Genomic DNA, 18,647 nt, shown 5'->3' with positions numbered 1-18,647 from the left:
CCAGACATTCGAAGAGCCCCCGGAGGAAGCTGTGGGCTGAATATCTCTCAAGAACCAAACAGCCGGCTGCTTGGATGATTGCTATTTAACAGCTGCGAGATAAGGTTGCCGAAGATCCTTCTAGTCCCGGGACCAGGCCAGCCTTAGCCAGGGTTATATTCATGCGTGTTGTGTGCTGCTGTGAACCGGCCTCGTGCTGTCTGCCTTCTGAAACTGCAGGATCGGATACCCTGAGACCTGTGCCCGGGGCGGTCACCATGTGCGCGTGTGTCTCTGGAGCCCGGGGTGGCTTGGGGCACGCTGTGGTGCCTGCTAGCCAATTCTGAGATTATAGGCCTGTCCCTTCCCTGCCAATTCTGAGATTATAGGCCTGCCCCTTTCCAGCCAATTCTGAGATTATAGGCCTGTCCCTTCCCGGCCAATTCTGAGATTATAGGCCTGCCCCTTCCCAGCCAATTCTGAGATTATAGGCCTGTCCCTTCCCGGCCCAGGCATGGGTGCCCTGAGGGGGCCTGGCACCTTCCCGAGCCAGCAGTGGCTAGACGGCAACCCGCGCGGGCAGCTCGGCCTTCCTCCCTTGCGTGGTTCAGGTGCACAGCCAGGAGACCAGGACCACTGAGAGCCCGGGGACAACGTTCGCTTTATTCTTGCCCCCACGTCTGTTCTTTGTTTCCGGGTTGGCGAGGCCGAGAGAAAGAAGAGAGTCCCAAGATAAGTCTTCCTTTGGGGAAGGGCTCCTTGGTCGTGTTGGAGGGTTTTTTCCCTCTCTCCTTTTTTCCTTTTTTTTTTTTTTTTTTTAACATATCCTTTGTATTTGATTTTCATGTTTACCTTTGTGTTTGTGAGGTTGTGTCTTCGTTTTGCTACGATCTTGGTATCTAGTGCCTTTTGCGTTGGTCAGGATCCCAGCAGGAAACGAGTCCTGTGTTCTAGAAGGGCAGTTGAGGACGACCGGATGCGGGGGACTGTGGATGGCGTGTGGTCAGGGTGCAGGGACGTGACAGGACTGGTAGCAGCAGTGGGAAACTGGTATCAGCCGCGGGCCAAGGAGAGGGTGTGGGCCTCGGAGCCCAGAGGTGAGGGCACGGGCAGGCAGGGGGCCTCCTCCTTCTCTCGCTCAGGCCTCCAGGTTGGCCAAACAGACCCAACGCCGGGAACAGAGGCCTGGATGGTGTGTGGTTTATAAGAGGGGTGGAAAGGCGTAGGAGGGGTGGAAAGTGGGTCTTGGGGGCAAACAGAACACCCAGTACACTCCGCCCAAAGGACAGGAACCCGAGGCAGAGGGAACGTCCCAGGGCCCTCGGATCTGTTTTCCCGTTGGCTGATAATCAGATGGCATTTTCCTCTCCTTCTGCCTTCTCCTGACTGTGGGCACCGTTGAGCCAGCTCTGTGTCCGTAGGCACGAGAGGGTCAGCCGAGGGGGATGAAATCATGAACTGCAGCGTGTGATTGATTTTGAACATGATTAGGTCTTCCTGTTAGCTGGGGGCTCCTACAAGTCCTTGTACCCCCTTCCTTTGCAGAGAAGCAGCTGGACCCTGCGTGCCCTGGAAAGCGCTGGCCTTGCTGTGTGGGGCGGGACCTTCCGTCCCACGGGCCTGCCGGGGTGAGGGGCGTCTTCCCCTGACCTCCAGCATCGGCCACAGTATGCTTGGCTCCCACACTGCTTCTCTTCTCAGCAATGCATCTGCCTCCTGGAGAGGCTTCCTGTCCTCCCTGACTGAAGAATCTACAATTTCTTTCTTTTTTAAAAACTTTTATTTAAGTCCCCCTTAGTTAACATCTAGCGTATTAAGGGTTTCAGGAGTGGAATTTAGCGATTCATCCCTTACATATAGCACCCGGTGCACATCCCAGCAAGTGCCCTCCCTAATGCCCATCCCCCATTTGCCCCCCCCCCCCCCCCCCCCCCTGCCAGCCTGCCAGCAGCCCTCAGTTTGTTCTCTGTATCTCATGGTTTGTCTCCCTCTCGGTTTTTATCTTATTTTTCCTTCCATTTCCTATGTCCGTCTGTTTGTTTCTTAAATTCCACATATGAACAAAATCATACGGTTATTTGTCTTTCTCTGACTGACTTATTTCACTTAGCACAATACACTCCGCTTCCATCCACGTTGCTGCAAATGGCAGGCTTTCATTCTTTTTCATCGCCGAGTAATACTCCACTGTATATATTCACCACATTCTTCATTCATCCGTCGATGGACATCTGGGCTCTTTCCACACTTTGGCTATTGTCGATAGCGCAGCTGTAAACATTGGGGTGAGTGCATGCGCCCCTTTGAATCAGCAGTCTTGTACCCTTTGCATAAATACCTAGTCGTGCAATCGCTGGGTCATAGGGTAGCTCTATTTTTAGTTTTTGGAGGGACCTCCACGCTGTTTTCCAGAGTGGCCGCCCCAGCTTGCATCGCCACTTACAGTGCAAAAGAGATCCTCTTTCTCCGCATCCTCGCCAACATCTGTGGTGGCCTGAGTTGTTCATGACAGGTGTCAGGTGGTATCTCACTGAGGTTCAGATTTGCATTTCCCTGGTGATGAGTGACGCTGAGCGTCTTTCCATGTGTCTGTTAGCCATCTGGATGTCCGAAGACTCTAGAAACTGTAAAGGTGTCCTGGTTTTCCAGCTTTTCTGCTCCGTGAAAAGTCCCTGCTTGGGCTCTGGAACGTTCATTTGGATAGAAGGTGATGGCACAGTGAGTTTGGCCATCTGGCACCCCAGAGCCTCAGGGCCCCTCTGAAGGGTCTACACTCTGCCTGCTGAGGGCGGTCGGAACAGTTCTCCAGCACGTGTGGGTGGTTCTGCTCCTGGCTGCCAAGCGTCCCTTCCACATCCTGCTCCCTCACACGTGCTCTACCCCCGACACGCACCCTCTGCCCCGCCATCTCTGGAGCCTTTCCCTTCCAGCAAATTGCGACCCTCCAGGATGAGTTGAAGCTTTCGCAGAGCCTTCAGAAAGCTGACGGCTCCCAGTCTACCGGTAACCCACGCAGCCACAAGTCGCACGCACGTCTGTCCGCACGCGTGCGTATACCCGAGTGCCAAACAGAGAGATGCTTCATGTCCTCAAAAGTGGGGACAGGTTCCGTAGGAGGATATTTTCAGGGAGGGATTATACAAGTAAATAAATGGATGCTTTGCCTTTCCTCTCCCCTAACCGACTGCCACGCCCCCAAATGAGCTTGTCATGCACAGAAGGGGACTCGGGAAGTACATTTGGGGAGCGGAGAGATGCTGGCCTGTGGGTGGGCAGCCCGGCGGAGAGAGAAGTGGTTTTCCGGCATGGGTAGTTTTCACGCAGAGGTTGCTTTGGTGAGGCATGCGATGAAATATCAACGCGCCCCTGAGTTTAGGTAAACGCACACGGACTAGAGGTACTCTGGCTTTCTGAAGACGAGGGAGAGAGGGCAGTTTTCTGTACTGTGGCTTCAGAGGGGGTGAGTAGGACACGCTTCTCCAGTAGGCCTGATGGAGCAGGGAATACGCAGGCAGCGAAAGGACTCCTTTCTGCCCTTTTCCCCATTCCCCCTCTGCTCAAATGGAGCACCACAGTGGTGGGGGGGGTGTCCATTTTGCTACAGTGGCTCCAAATGGGGTTTTGAATATTTTATGAGCCCACAGAGTCAGCAAGGCGTGAGGGCCTGTGGCTGGCAGCCACACGTGCCGGCACCCTCCCGTTCATAAGCGTAAGACGGGCAGGGCCAGGCGTCACGTCCACATGCGTCCAACAACAGAAAAACTGAAGGGGGCCACACTGAACCCTTCCAGTCTGTTGCTGTTTTAAATGGAATTCCAGGTAGCACTGATGGGAGGTTGAGAGGATAGCGTCCAAATCGCAGTTGCTGGGTATTGTCCTCCAGTCTGCCCTTATTCAGACCGTGTTCTGACGTCACCTGGGAACTTGTCGGCAACGCAGAAACTCCGGCCCTGCCCCAAACCCACTAAATCAGAATTCGCCCGCCGGTAGGATCCCGGGTAACTAGTTTGTTCACTAAAGGTCCCAAAGCACCGGTGGAGAACGAGTTGGTACACTTTTTCTGCCAATGGCCAGACAGTCGGTACGTTAGACTGTGCGAGCCATACGGTCCCCGATGCATCTTGTCGGTTTGGCGTTGGAGTCCAGGAGCAGCCGTTGACAATACGTGAGTGAGTGACCATGGCGGGTCCCAATAAAACCTTAGTTACAACAGGTGGTGGGCCAGACTCCAGCGTAGTTTACTGGCCCCTCATCTAGGGCACTGGGGAGGGTTCTTGGAATCCCGTCGCTTCCCACAGTCTTCATTTCGATGAAATTCAGCCACACCCCCCAATTCACAGTTGAGCTTGACCTTGGACTTGGGGGAGACGTGTAGCAGATTCCTAAATTGAGCCAAAAGTCTCCTCCCAAAAGCTTTAGCTTTGAAAGACGCAAAACTTTGAGCACTCCTTGGAACCCGTTTTTGTTATCCCATTTCTTTCTACCTTAGAGTCTTGTCATTGAACACATCGTAATAAGCATGTCATAAAGAAATAGAAATAGGTGAGATAAGTGTGAACATCGCCTCGGGAATCCCGCGTCTGGAAGGACGTGACGATGTGGAGGAGAGCCAGAGGCTGGGTGTCGGCCACAAGGCCACAGGCGTCAGATTCACGTCAGGGGCGGATTTTAAAGAGAGATTGTTCGGCCCGGGATACGAGGAGGTTGTGGGCCAACATGAGCACGGTCTGGAATACCTGCAGAAATAGTGTGTGTTTTCCTTTGTTTCTCACAGGGACAGATAGAATGTAGGTAAATTTTGAGTCCGTGAGGGAAAGAACTTTTTAGCGGTTGGGGCTGCCCAGCAGGGGAGAGGTGTTTCCTGAAGACAGGTGGGCATGTCTAGCTGAGGTCAGGGCCCCTGCTGGAGATCCCTCCCCCAAGTGAGAGTTTGCCCTGGGGACCTTCGGCCACTAATAATAATAATAATAATAATAATTATAATTATATAATAATAATTATTATTAGTATTATTGTAATAAGATGATTATAAATGTATTTAACATATATAAGTATAGAGATTAAATGTGTATCTTATAAATATATAAAATAAAAATTAAGTTACTTTTTATTTTTTTTTATTTTTATTTAAGAAAAAAAGTTTTTTGGGGGGCACCTAGGTGGCTCAGTGGGTTAAGTGTCCCACTTCAGCCCAGGTCTTGATCTGACAGTTCGTGGGTTCGAGCCCCGCGTCGGGCTCTGTGCTGACAGCTCGGAGCCCGGAGCCTGCTTCGGATTCCCTGTCTCCCTCTCTCTCTGCCCCTCCCCCCACTCACGCTCTGTCTCTGTCTCTCTCTCTCTCTCAAAAATAAGATTAAAAAATTTTTTTTGCGTTGTTTTTTTTTTTTAATGTTTATGTATTTTTGAGAGAGAGAGAGGGAGACACAGAATCCGAAGCAGGCTCCAGCCTCCGAGCTGTCAGCACAGAACCCGGTGCGGGGCTCGAACTCACGGCCTGTGAGATCATGACCTGAGCTGAACGCAGACACTTAACCCACTGAGCCACCCAGGCGCCCCTTCAGTTACTTTTTCAAATTTCCATTTACTAAATACCTACCATATGTCAGGGCCTGTGCTAAGTGCCTTGCCTACGGCTTCTTACTTAGTTCTCCCCAAATCGCTGGCGTAAATATTGAAACTGCTACCCTTTTATAGATGAGGAGACCCAGGATCAGAAAGGAAACGTGACTTAGCCAAGGTCAAAGGCAGAGACTAGGATTGAGCCCAAATCTGATGACCCCCCCTCGAGCTCAGCTTCTCTGCTCCCTCGTTCCTGGCAGGTGCTACACGAACCCCTGATTGACGAGGACCCCGTGTTCATCGCCACGTGCACAGAGCGGGAACTGCGAAAGAGGAAAAAGCGGAAATTCAGCCTCTGGGTCAGGCAGTGTTCTTCCACCGGCTTCATCATCCAGGTGAGCCCCGGGCTGGGCCCAGGGAAGCCAAGGGAAGACGGTTCTCGCAGTGACTGATGAGCCGGCTCACTCCCCCTCCTCGTGGGCCTTCCCCAGAAGCTCCGGCGGGGCTGCTCCCCCCTCACTGGGGCGGCCGGCACCTCCCTGCCTGCCCTTCCTGTCCTGTCCGGCCCTTCTGGTTCAGTTAACAGCAGCAAACGCTGATCAAGGCTCGGGCCCTGACAGCGTCGGCCAGAGACTTCACCAAAAGAGTGGGGCACACGAGGTGACCGCCGTCTCTCTCGGGAACCCACCGTGTGGTGGTCCCGGAAGCCCCCTCCCGCCCCCGACCTGCCCGGTGTCTGTCCTACTGCCCTGTATTGAGGAAGCCTTCTTCACAGGCCACCAACAGCCAGCTGCTTAAATTACGCTTGGTCAGGAGCGCGGGCGGCCCTTCGAGCCGGCATTGCCACCTGCTCCCTGGCTCTGCCGTGGTCCAGGCAGGTGCTGACACGGGTTTCAGAAGCGGTGGCCGAGCTCCGCTACAGGGGAGGTGTGAGGTGTTCGCCTGCCGGGATCGGCCAGGGTGCGGACTGCACAAAAGGAGGAGGTGGGGGCCGGCGAACACCGGACGTGGCACCCGAGGGACAGATCCCGGCTCCGGCTGGTTTCTCCAGCCGCGCTGTTCGGGATACCTTCTCCCAGCTGTCAGGCCCGCCGGCCCTGCGGTCACGGCTGACCCCGCCTCGCTGCCCCTGCCTGGCTGCGGCCCCAGGCCCCAGGCACGGGGGTCTTGCCCTCCCTTCTCCCCCTGAGCCACTGGAGGATTCGTGGGAAGATTCAGTTGAGCATCCCTTTGTCCCAGCAGGGAAAGTGCCTGCGCTTCAGGCCAACATATCTGCTCAGAAGGACCATCCTGGTCTCCCTGCGGGCTCGGGGGACCCTCAGCTCAGCCTGGGGCTGGGATCTCCAGCTGGACCCCAGACCCGAGTGGGCTTGAGCACAGGCTTCGGGCAGTTGCCAGAATGGACCTGTCCCACAGCACGATTTACTCTGGATGTGCACCTGGGCCCTCTGTCCCTGCACAGCCTCTGGTGGCCCGTGCCACCTCAGTAGTGTCCTTTGCAGTGAGGCTCCCTGGGGACAGGGGAGGGAGGTTCACTCTGTGCACCCCGTCCTCGGGAACATTCAGTTCTTTGAATAGATACTTCCCGAGAACCTGTTACCTGCAGCACTGGGCCCAGCACTGGGACGTGGAGGCCCAGTCCTGCCTTCTCAGAGATCTGGCACATTCGGCACTGTGTCTCCAAGGTCATCACGCTCCCCCTGGGCAGCTTGGCCCCAGTCTCCAGCCGCTGGGTCTGTGGAGCCCCAGTTACAGCCGAGTGATCAAGACACTGTGCTTCGTAATCCTCGGCCCCACTGCCGTCTGTCTGCATTCCAGGCAGAAGTGGCCTTTTCCGGCACTTTCCGGCACTTGTACGGCTCCCAGGGCGGTCTGTCGTCAGCTCTGCAGGGTGCGAGGTGCCGGGGTGGGGGGGGGGGTGCCCACTCTACCTCACTCCCTTCCTGACTCCGGCCTTTCTGGTTTTTACCCCCTGACATCAGCAGGGCTCAGAGGTCGTGATGATTCATTTTATGTGTCCGTTTGGCCAGGCCACAGTATGGAGATTTGTGGCCCAACACTATTCTTGATGTTTCTGTGAAGGTGTGTTTCGGATGAGATTAACAGATGGGTAGACTCTTGAGTAAAGTAGAGAACTCTCTGTAAGTGGTGGGCCTCATCTAATCAGTCAAAGGCCTTAACGCGGGGCGGGGTGGGGGGGAGGGGGGACCTGACCTACATTAAAGAAGAGGGAAATCTGCCAGAAAAGTGCCTTTGGATTTGACCTGCAACTTTTTCCTGGGTCTTCTGGCTCACCAACCTGTTCTACTGGACTTACCGTGCCTCTCTAATCATGTGAGCCAATTCCTTAAAGTAAATACCCATCTCTCTTAATGGAGAGAAGTGATACACACACACACACACACACACACACACACACACACACACACCCCTACCTCCAACTGGTTCTGCTGCCGAGGGTTTTCCTGCAGTCCCCCTGGCGTAGAGGTGAACGTTCTAGTTGGAGAGACAGACGCATTAAAACCACTCGTAAATACAGTGTGACAGGTGCAGCATTAGAAATGTGCGTACAACGTTTTGGGGGCCACGGCAGGGCACCTGGGGGCCAGGAAAGGCTCCCCGAGGCGGACAGAGCAGGGCGTGTGATGTGGCCGCGCAGAAGGCAGCGGGTAGAAGGGCTGGGGCGGGAGCCACTGTCACTCACCGCAGGCCTGGCCCTGAGGGGCGCCCGCTGAGCCTAATACGACACTCTGAGCAGTACACGGGGGAAGGCCCAAGCTCCCAGACAGTAAGTCGTCTGCCCCAAGACCCAAGGCTGAGAGGCTGTGGAGCAGAAACGAGAACCAGGGGGCTGGAGGTCCCCCTGCCCTGTGGCCTGTCTGGAGCCCGCGTCCTGCTCCCCAGGGCCCTCTGAGGAAGGGAGGAAGAGGGCACAGCCCGGCGCGGGGCGTTCTCTTCCCTCACATACGGGTGTCTAAATGGAAAGGATTTCCGTGACTCCCCTTCCCAGCACCCGTTTCATCTCTGCAGCGGACACCCGTCGAGGCTAAGGGAGGCCCGTTTTCTCCCTCGCGAGCCCGCGCCCCGGCACGTACTCCAGTCTCGTGGAGGATCTGGAAGCTTTTCGACTCCAGGTTTCAAGAGCAGTGGAAGGAGCAGGCAGGGATCGTTTATAAAGCGAGATCCCGAAAATCCTGACACATAGCTGCCCCCGGGGTCCCAGACACGTCGCAACCACATGAGACCGCAGCGAATGCCTTCTTTTTTCGGTACAGCCACCGCCGTTTCCAGGTTAGAGGCTTATGGGGCGCTCCAGGGTGTATACTCTGTGTCCCGTGTCGCGGGCCGGCCAAGAACTGTCCCCAGCCCCAACACGCCCTCTAGCCGAGGCCGTTTGCAGAGGGTCTCTAAGAAAGGGCTCCAGCCAAGGGGACGGGCCCCACTTACCCTTCGTGTGCACCCTCCCTGTGAGCGGGGGAGACTGAGGAGATTCATACAGACGATGAGACTTCCAGTTTCCGGGGACAGTCAGTCCTGTCATTGAGAGGTTGGAATTCCAGGGGCGCCTGGGTGGCGCAGTCGGTTAAGCGTCCGACTTCAGCCAGGTCACGATCTCGCGGTCCGTGAGTTCGAGCCCCGCGTCAGGCTCTGGGCTGATGGCTCAGAGCCTGGAGCCTGTTTCCGATTCTGTGTCTCCCTCTCTCTCTGCCCCTCCCCCGTTCATGCTCTGTCTCTCTCTGTCCCAAAAATAAATAAACGTTGAAAAAAAAAAAAAATTAAAAAAAAGAGAGGTTGGAATTCCTTAGTCTGAGACATTAAGTTAGCTCCTCTTGGAAGCCTTGTGGCCTTTCTGTGGGGTCAGAAGGCGACTGTCCGTGCAGAGTGTTGTTCTGTCTACTCCGTCAGAAGGATTGGGAATCCAACGGGAAAAAACTGGCCAACGCTTCAGTTAATGTTATATTGACCCGTGAGATTCTTCGAGGAAAGCAAGGGTCTACTAATTAAAAAAACAAAAAAACAAAAAAACAAAAAACGGTAGGGGCGCCTGGGTGGCTCAGTCGGCTGAGCATCCGACTTCGGCTCGGGTCATGATCTCACAGTTCGTGAGTTCGAGCCCCGCGTCGGGCTCTGTGCTGACAGCTTGGAGCCTGGAGCCTGTTTTGGATTCTGTGTCTCTCTCTCTGCTCCTGCCCTGCTCATGCTCTGTCTCTCAAAATAAATAAATAAACATTTAAAAAAATTAAAAAAAAATGGTATAGTCAAAAAGAGCAGATTTCTCTTATTTGAATGTGTCGGTCTAGCCACCTGCCTCTGTGGTGTGAGACCTGGGGTTCCCCGTAAGGATGTTGGCAGGCAGGAGAGCCCCAAGAAGGGGGCGGCAGGGCACCAAATGCCTGCCGAGTGCGCTGTCCGTGAGCTTTAAGGGACACAGGGATGCTCTGCCCAAAGTGGAGAGGCCAGACAGTCCCCAGGGGGTTGAGTGACTGCCGTGCTGAGCAGGGACATAGCCGTTCTAAATGACAAGCCGCCGTCTCCTGCTGAGTGAACTAACGTTCACTGGAGGTGGACGGGCTTCAGAAGCCAGAATTCAAGATAGAATCTCCCAGATGAAAGGACCCCTGGTTCCCACCCCCTGTATGTCTCTAAACGTGTCCAGGCAGCGCCCTGATGCGCATCGGTGAGGGGTACTCCGAAGGAGGTCCTCTACCCTGTGTTGTTGGACCAGCTGATCTGAAAGTGTCTCTCCTCCCTTCAGCCCGATGTGTGGATTCACGACGATGGCCACCTCAGGGCTTCCGGAAAGGGTACTTTGCTTCGGTGCCAGGCTCTCTGCCCAGGCCCTTTACCGGCTTTACTCGCTTTCTCTTCACCGCAACCTTACGACACAGGCAGTGTTCCTGCCCCTTCCACGGTGAGGAACTGAGGCACACGGAGGGAAGCTACCTCGCCCAAGGGGTCAGCCATAGAGCGCTAGACCTGGGATTAAACCCGGCCTTTCCGGGCCCCAGATCCCACCTTCTTAACCGCCAGGCTGCCTGGGGGAATTTTCTCACGTGAGACAAAAACCTCGCATCTCTTCTCTTACCCAGCTTGCGTGTTGTTTCATTGATGGTTTTAGCATCAACTGTCCCCCATCTCCCTTAGTCTGAGACCTGCTTTTCATGTGGAAAGGACTTGAGGAACTTGCAGGAAGGGGTGCCTCTTCTGATTTGATTTTTAGTCTTTTAACAGGATTCGCTCGAAATGCCAGGATCAGAGTGGGATTAATTAACCGGAGTGGATTTTGCTTCTGGAGTCAAAAACCGGGCAGCACAGGGCCCTCGTCCATCTGTCTCCTTGTGCGCGCTGGGGACGCGCTCTTCCGTCCTGGCCACCTTGGAGGTGGTTATGTCACAGGGTGGAATTGGCCGGGGTGCGAGACATCTGTCACATCATCTCTGAGTGTCCTTGAGCAAGTGGCTGAGAATCATCTCCTCCTCATTCTTCCTGAGTGGGGTTGCTCTGCCCTGCCCTCCTCACCGCGTAGGGGTTCAGAGGTGACAGTAAATATCCAGTGGCCCTGTACGTGCATCAGGCACTGACTGGACCAGACTGAACCCTGGCTTTCTCCGCAAGGAGCTTAGACTCGACAACCACACGGAAGTGAACGGGTGCAAAGACCCAGGATGCTAGCCCCCGCGCCCCCACCCCCCTCCCCACAAGCCTCCCCGAGGTCTGTGCTTTGGAGTGAAACAAAAGCGAGTTTCTTGCGAGGGTCAGTTGTGCCGAAGGCGCACAGTTAGAGAAGAACCACCTTGGCGCACGGGCCTTTCCCCGCCGCAGTCGAGGGAAGAGGCCACGTGAGAGGAAATTGGTAGCACAAGGCGGCAATAAGGGGGCGGGTGGCAGACTTTGCCGGAAAATGACCGGGCTAAACAAACCGAGGGTGACAGAAGGCAGCACCGTCCAGTCGGACTTTCCGTGACAGCGGCTACCAGCCCACGTGACTGTTGAGAACTTGAAATGCGACGGGTGTGACTGAGGAATTGCATTTTTCATTTTACTTAATTTCGGTTAAATAAAAGCAGCCACACGTGCCTAGGGGGCGTAGAGCGCGCGCATAGAGCTTTGCTATTTAAAAAAAAAAAAAAAAAAAAAAGATTTTTACACACACAGCTTTCATCACAGGCAGTGGCCTTTTGCGAGGTACATAGCGTATTATGATCCTTACAAATGAGGAAACCAAGGCTCAGTGCAATTAAGTTTCTGGCCCCAAACCACATAAGCCAGTAAACGGCAGAGCCCCAGCCCATCAAACCCAGCACTGATGCCTTCACCGTCTCCTTGCAGTAGGCCCCGTTCCTCCCCTGGTAAGGGAATATCACTTCAATTTTAGGGACACCAGTGGCTGTCCCCCGCCCAACCCCCGGGGTGTCCCACATCTCCATAAGCTCATTCTGCGTAATTTCAGCCAGTGCACACCATGCCCTCCCGCACTGCTCCCCCCACCCCCGACCCCATGAGGAGTCCACCCTCCACCCTCTCCAAGCACAGCTTGTCAATTGGAGGTTCGAGCAAAGGATCACAGACCCCGATCCTGAGTGACTTCCCAGTCCCCGGAGATGCCGTGCTCCTACAGATACGCAACGGCAACAGGGGAAGCCTGATTCTCTTCTGTTCTGGAAAAGAAGTAGGGCCAGTGATCAAGACCAGCAGAGATGAACCAGGTTCTCCCCGAGACGGGGAGAGTGCCAGAACCCCAGTGACAGCTTCGTGGGGGCGTCGTAACGAGCTCTGAATCCATCCGTCTTTATAGCTGTCACCGGTGTGCTGAGAAGGCGCGGTGGGGGTGGGGCAGGAGAGCTGGGCCCCCCTACTCCAGGTCTTGAGGCCTTTCAGAAGCAGGCTGAGACAGTTACGTGTTATGTGTGTCCCCCAAGGTGGTTTCCTAAGGCCCTTTCCGTTGTGGTGACAGTATAAAACACGCCACGTTAGCAGTCGCATCCCGGGGCAAAGCGTCCTGCCGTGTATTGACCAATTTTCTTTTCTTTTCTTCCTGTATATATCTGAAAGTTAGTTAAGTCCTAGGAGCAAGAAAAACTTTTGTTAGGAGAAAATGAAAAGCTTGGCAATGAAAACATAACAGTTTTCTGCCCTAAAGACCTTTGTCAGACAAGCTCGTGGCTCAGAGAGTAAAGCGTCTGCAGCAAATTCACATTCCCAGGGGCGGGCAGTGCCCTGTGCTCTCCGTGCTGCTGGGACTATTTCAGTGTAATGATGCTGTCTCCACATGTGTCCAGGGAGAGACGGGACCCCTTGGGAGCCACACCAGCCTGCAATTACACATCTAAATGAAGGCTGTTTCCTCCGGCGCTGCCTCTCGGAGGCTCTTACGGAAAGTGCCCGGCACAGTGTAGGAGTGGATGTGTGGGTCTCCAACGATGCTGCCTTTCTCAGGTTACTGATCTTTAGGGCAGGCTCGCAGATCTAGACACAATTCATGTGTGTGTCTTCAGCCGTCACAGCAGTGGCGGAGTTGGGATGAGATTCCATTGGAGGCTCTGGGGCTTTTTCATAGAATTACTGATTTATTCGTTCAGCTAAGGAGTCTGAATTGATATCTCTGACCAGCTGAAGTAATTCAGTCCAAGCAAACCCAGGCCAGTGGGATACTGGACCAGAGGGCCCGTCGGACAAGCAGCACCTGTCAGGCTGGGCCCTTCCTCTCTTGGCCAGGTTTTAACTGCCCAGCTGACAGTTCCTTCTAAATTGTGCCCCTTGAACCTGTTGGGGTGAGCACCGGGTGTTGTATGGAAACCGATTTGGCAATAAATTTCATATTAAACAAAAATAAAATAAATTGTGCCCCTTGACTAGGACTTTTGAAGTTACATTTTTTATGTTACTTATTTAAATGTAGATCCTAGTATATAATCAGTTTATTTTTTTTTAATGTTTATTTTTGAGAGACGGTGACAGTGCATGAGCGGGGGACGGGTAGAGATAGAGAGGGAGACACAGAATCCGGAGCAGGCTCCAGGCTCTGAGCTGTCAGCACAGAACCCGATGTGGGGCTTGAACCCACGGGCCGCGCGATCGTGACCTGAGCCGAAGTCGGACGCTCAACCGGCCACCCAGGTGCCCCTGTAATCACTTTAAAAGTAAGCTCATGCTGGGGGGCGTGGGGGGATAGATATGGCGGAGGGAGATTAAGAGGTACAAACATCCGGGCACCTGGGTGGCTCAGTCGGTTAAGCGTCCGACTCTTGGTTTCGGCTCAGGTCAGGATCTCATAGTTCGTGAGTTCGAGTCCCGCGTAGTTCGTGAGTTCGAGTCCCGCATCGGACTCTGTGCTGAGAGTGGACAGCCTGCTTGGGACTCTCCCCCTGTCTCTGCACTTCCCCCACTTGTGCTCACGCTTTCTCTCTCTCTCTCTCTCTCTCAAAGTAAACTAAAAAAAAAAAAAAAAAAAGGTACAAACTTCCAGTTATAAAATAAGTAAGTCGTGGGGATGAAAAAGTACAGCATAGGAATATAGTCAGTAACAGTGTAATAATTTTGGATGGTAACACGTGATGATTACACTTCTCGTGATGATCAGTATACCTGAAACTAATACCTGTATAATGTCAACAGCCACTAACTTAGATCCGGGTTGTCTTGGGGAACAAATCCTGCGAGTTCCAAATGCACCTGTGCGTGAGTGACCCCAATAGGGAAGTTCTTCTGTAGTTATATTTTGTCTGTTTGTGATGAATTTATATTTTAGCATCCCAAAGCGTAAACATTTCAAAATGTCTGATACCAACGTATAGAGATAGCCACTTGAGGATGCAGTCAACATATTTATATAAACACACACGCACCCCATTTTATAATGTAGGTACTTAATTAGAAGGGTATCGTGGACCTTTTTACTATGTTATTAAATAATTTTTGTAGATCATGATTTTAAAAGACATTGCACTGGATTCCATTATACCGACAGATAGTAATTTTAATCAGCCTCCTTTTCGTGGGAGTAATTAGGTTGTTGCTAATTTTTTTTGCCGTTATAAAAAATATTCTGGGGCGCCTGGGTGGCTCAGTCGGTTGAGCGTCCGACTTTGGCTCAGGTCATGATCTCACGGCTCATGGGTTCGAGCCCTATGTCGGGCTTTGAGCTGACGGCTCAGAGCCTGGAGCCTGTTTCGGATTCTGTGTCTCCTTCTCTCTCTCTCTGCACACCCCCCCCCACACTCGGTCTGTCTCTCAAAAATAAATAAACATCAAAAAAAAAAAATTCTGAGATACATGGTTATATATATATTTATATATATATATGTATACACACACGCGTATATATATATGTATATATATACATACATAGACGTATATGTATAGGCAGGCCCTTGGGTGCATTTCTGATATGTTACATTAGATCTAATCTGCATTTCTGATTGTTGTGTTAGATTTAATCTCTAAAAGTGGAACCTATCAGTAAAATAGCAGGTTTTTACTGGTTTTTACTTCGGCTCACATTTTTCGATCATGCTACAGAATCACCCTGCAAAAAGATTGTACCGGCTTAACATTCCCAGCGGTGATGAGTGGTCTGTCCCCAGTAACGGGGGGTTTGAATGTAAGGAAGATCGTATTGTTGGTCCACACATTGTATGTTGAGATCAGTCTGTCTTCCAGGGAATAAAGCCAACATCATCTCCACTCTGCTGGTCTTTTTTTTTTTTTTTTAATGTTTATTTATTTTGAGAGAGAGAACAAGCGAGCAAGGGAGGTGCAGAGAGAGAGGGGGAGAGAGAGAGAGAGAGAGAGAGAGAGAGAGAGAGAGAGATTGAGAATTCCAAGCAGGTTCCACGCTGTCCGTGCAGAGCCTGATGCGGGGCTCGAACCCATGAACCATAAGATCATGACCTGAGCCAAAACCGAGGCAGACACTTGACTGACTGAGCCTCCCAGGCGCCCCTCCATTCTGCTGGTCTTAATAACATAGGCCAGCACTCCGTCTATCAGCTACGGTGTCGGAGGTCTTGGGAGCCTTAGAAATGATGCTTTTGTTTTTTGTTTTTTGTTTTTAGAAATGCTGCTCTTGAAGTTAATATGTGGGTAGTAGGCACAACTCTTAAGACGCTCAAGAGATTCCCGCCCCTGGTATGCACATACCTTCTCCACTCAAACACTAGTCCAGGCATTGCCGAGGGAGTTTTGATTTTGTGGGTATAATTATGGTCCCAAATCAGTTGATCTGAAAAAGGCAATTACCCTGGTGGGTCTGACATAATTAGGTGAGCCTTTTAAAGGAAACGGCCTCTTCCCAGCGAAGAGATTTTTGCAGGGAGGGATTCATCCCGAGGGAGGGTTTGCAAGGCAGGCTTTGAAGGTGGAGGGGCCACGTGGTAAGGGGCGCAGGTGGCCCGGGGGAGCTGAAGGCAGTCCCCGCTCGCGGCTGGCAGGGAGACAGGACCTCAGTCCTCCAGCCACAAGGGAACAAGCTGAGTGAGCCCGAAGGAGGATCCCAGCTGCCAGCTTGAGAACACAGCCGGCTGACACACTGATTGCGGCCTTGTGACACCAGGGGCAGAAAACTCCCCCGTGCCACGCCCGCACTTCCGATCCACAGAAGTGCGAGCTAATGAATGGGTATTGTTTAAGCCACTAAGCTCGGGGGAATTGTAATGCCACAAAAACAGATCCAGGATTTCTTCAGCTAGGTGGTGGGACCTTCTGGATCATTTCCTCCTCCTTAACACGTTTGACCCCTTTGCCTCTCTCTTCTCATTCTCCTTCTCTGACCCTCCCTTTCTGTGTTTCTCTGGGAGCCCCTTGCCCGTGGCCGCCTCCCCCCCACCCCAAATGCTGGGGATCCCCAGCTCAGCCACTCTTGGGATTTCATTGCACCTGTGCACTCTGGACTCTGACCCGTGTGTCCTCATCCTTGACCTTCTCCGATGCATGTCTCCGATGCCCTGTCTGGGGCTGCTGCTTGCACCCCAGACTCCGCCTGGTCACATGCTGGGCTAGTCCCCACCTCCTCCCGCTGCCGCCACGTTCGTTACCTTTTCACGTCCTATCTCCAAATTTTAGAACGCGTTCCTCGCGTCACTGCCTGGATCTGACCTCTCCATAGAGCGGGAACGGTGTCGAGGGCCCGCGACACTTCCAGGCAAAATGTGAAAATGTTTGTTTCCCTTCGATCGGAAGGGGAGAAAACAAGCTTTGAAGTTGAAGAACGTGCTTTAATACATCATATTAAGGTATTCGTCTGCCTTGACGCCCGTGCAGTTGTAAAATGTGGTTTTAAATATTTGCGTGTGGAGGAAGAGAGGCCCATGGAAGCAGAAGGGCCCGCGAAAGTCACAACACGGTCCTGGCGTCACCTTATTTCTAGAGAAGCAGGCATTTATTTGCACATCGCCCTATAAGCAGGGAGGATGCTTTTTGAGGTGGTCCCGGTGGATAGATGTCTTCTGGCTTTGGTGACTGGGAAGGGTTGCACATCACCGGTGATTTGGGGCCACTGCCGTGGCCTCCTCTGCCGTGGCAGGGGGTCATTTGAGCTCGGAAGTCCCTCCCTTGCCTTCAGCTACTTGCCCCGTGCTCTGGGACTTCCCTCGCGACGAGCAGACGAGCCCAGTTTCTGGAGCGCGGGTGAGGGATTCTCCGGCACCCTGGATCTAGCAGGATCTTCTGGAGGGTCCGTGCAACCCCCGCGTGGCACCCCACCCCCGTCCCCGAGGTCATCCGTGCTTCCAGAGAGTCAAAGAGGGAGGGAGGTTAGCCAGGCACCCGGACAGTCCGCCTTCCAAGGGACCCACCGCAGTGCTGTAGCGATCAGATGAGGCTTCGGCTCACCCAGTGCCGCATCTGGGAAAGCTCCCGGCAGGAAACTATTAGAAAGATACGATCCTCTCTAGGTTACAATGAGATCCAGGAGAGAAGCAGGATTCTCTGAACCCTTTGCTGTCGGGATTCAAGCAGGGCAGTGTTTTTACTTATTTATTTATTTTTATATTTCATTTATTTATTTAGAGACAGTGGGGGGGGGGCAGAGAGAGCGAGGGGGAGACAGAAAGAATGCCAAGCAGGTCCCACGCTGTTCAGCGCAGAGCCCGACGTGGGGCTCGAACTCACAAACCGCAAGATCGTGACCTGAGCCGAAGTCGAGAGAGGGACACCTAACCGACAGAGCCACCCCGGCGACCCTGGGGGCAGCGCTGCTCTGATGTAGGAGTCGGACCGGCTCCAGCCAGGCTTTTTTGTCCTGTGACAGATGATGGGCTGAGTGTTCATCAGGACGGGCCGTGGTCTCCTGTGCGGCTTTGTTGGGGCGTCTGAGGTTGGCGTGTGTGAGATAGGACACAGACGCACACAGAGGGACGACTGTGTGAACACGCAGGGAGAAGACGGCATCGACGAGCCAAACGGAGAGGCCTCGGGAGAAACCAGCCCTGCTCGCTCCTTGATCTCAGACTTGCAGCGTGCAGGACTGTGGGGAAATACACTTCTGTTTAAGCCGCCAGGTCTGGGTTAGCGGACGAACCCGCCAACCCCTCACACCTCTCACTAGCCTTGTAAAGAGTGGCATCAGAAGAACCGGGTATGATTTGACCAGAGGAGCTAAGACGGTCGCCACCCACGTTATGACGAAGCCAAGATCCCATTAACTTGGCCGGTCATGGCATCCAGTGACCGTCTCCAAAGGCGTTAGTGTTCGTTTTCTCAAACTATCCTTGCCAAGTCACGTTGCTTGCATCCTTTGCCAGAATGCTGTTGTTTTTTGAACTTGGTTGTGGGATTTTACATTTAGTCCTGCTGTGGCCGCCCCCATCCCTCGGGGGGAGGGGCCTTTGGAAACCACGTGGGGTGTCACGGTGGGCCTGAGGGGTTCCAGTGACACATTTCCAATTTCCTGGTGAGAAAGCTGGATTTGGGTGGAGGACTTACTTTTGGATGACACTTGGGACAAAGCTAACTGTCCCTACGGTGGATTTCAGGGCACACGGTGCCCAGCGTGGGTATGATGGGATTTCAGGCAGGATATCCGGGAGAGGCAGGTCTGAATCCGAGCGTCGGGTGCAGAAGTCCACGGTAGTGGCCACGAGAGTGGGGCTTTGCTGACGGAGAGAAGACAG

General features: G+C 53.3%; 1 protein-coding gene across 1 annotated transcript in view; it reads left to right on the top strand.

Annotated features, from left to right (window-relative positions):
* Nucleotides 1-18,647, top strand: part of PGBD5 (piggyBac transposable element derived 5) — a 104,474-nt gene that overhangs the window by 74,974 nt on the left and 10,853 nt on the right. The window contains exon 3 of the mRNA XM_030335161.1: nucleotides 5,799-5,933. Within this exon, the coding sequence (XP_030191021.1) occupies nucleotides 5,799-5,933 (135 nt within the window). The remainder of the gene's footprint in view (nucleotides 1-5,798; nucleotides 5,934-18,647) is intronic.

This window comes from Lynx canadensis, chromosome D2 (genome assembly GCF_007474595.2).
Source record: "Lynx canadensis isolate LIC74 chromosome D2, mLynCan4.pri.v2, whole genome shotgun sequence".
NCBI lineage: Eukaryota > Metazoa > Chordata > Mammalia > Carnivora > Felidae > Lynx > Lynx canadensis.
This window is presented reverse-complemented; position numbering and strand designations above follow the sequence as displayed.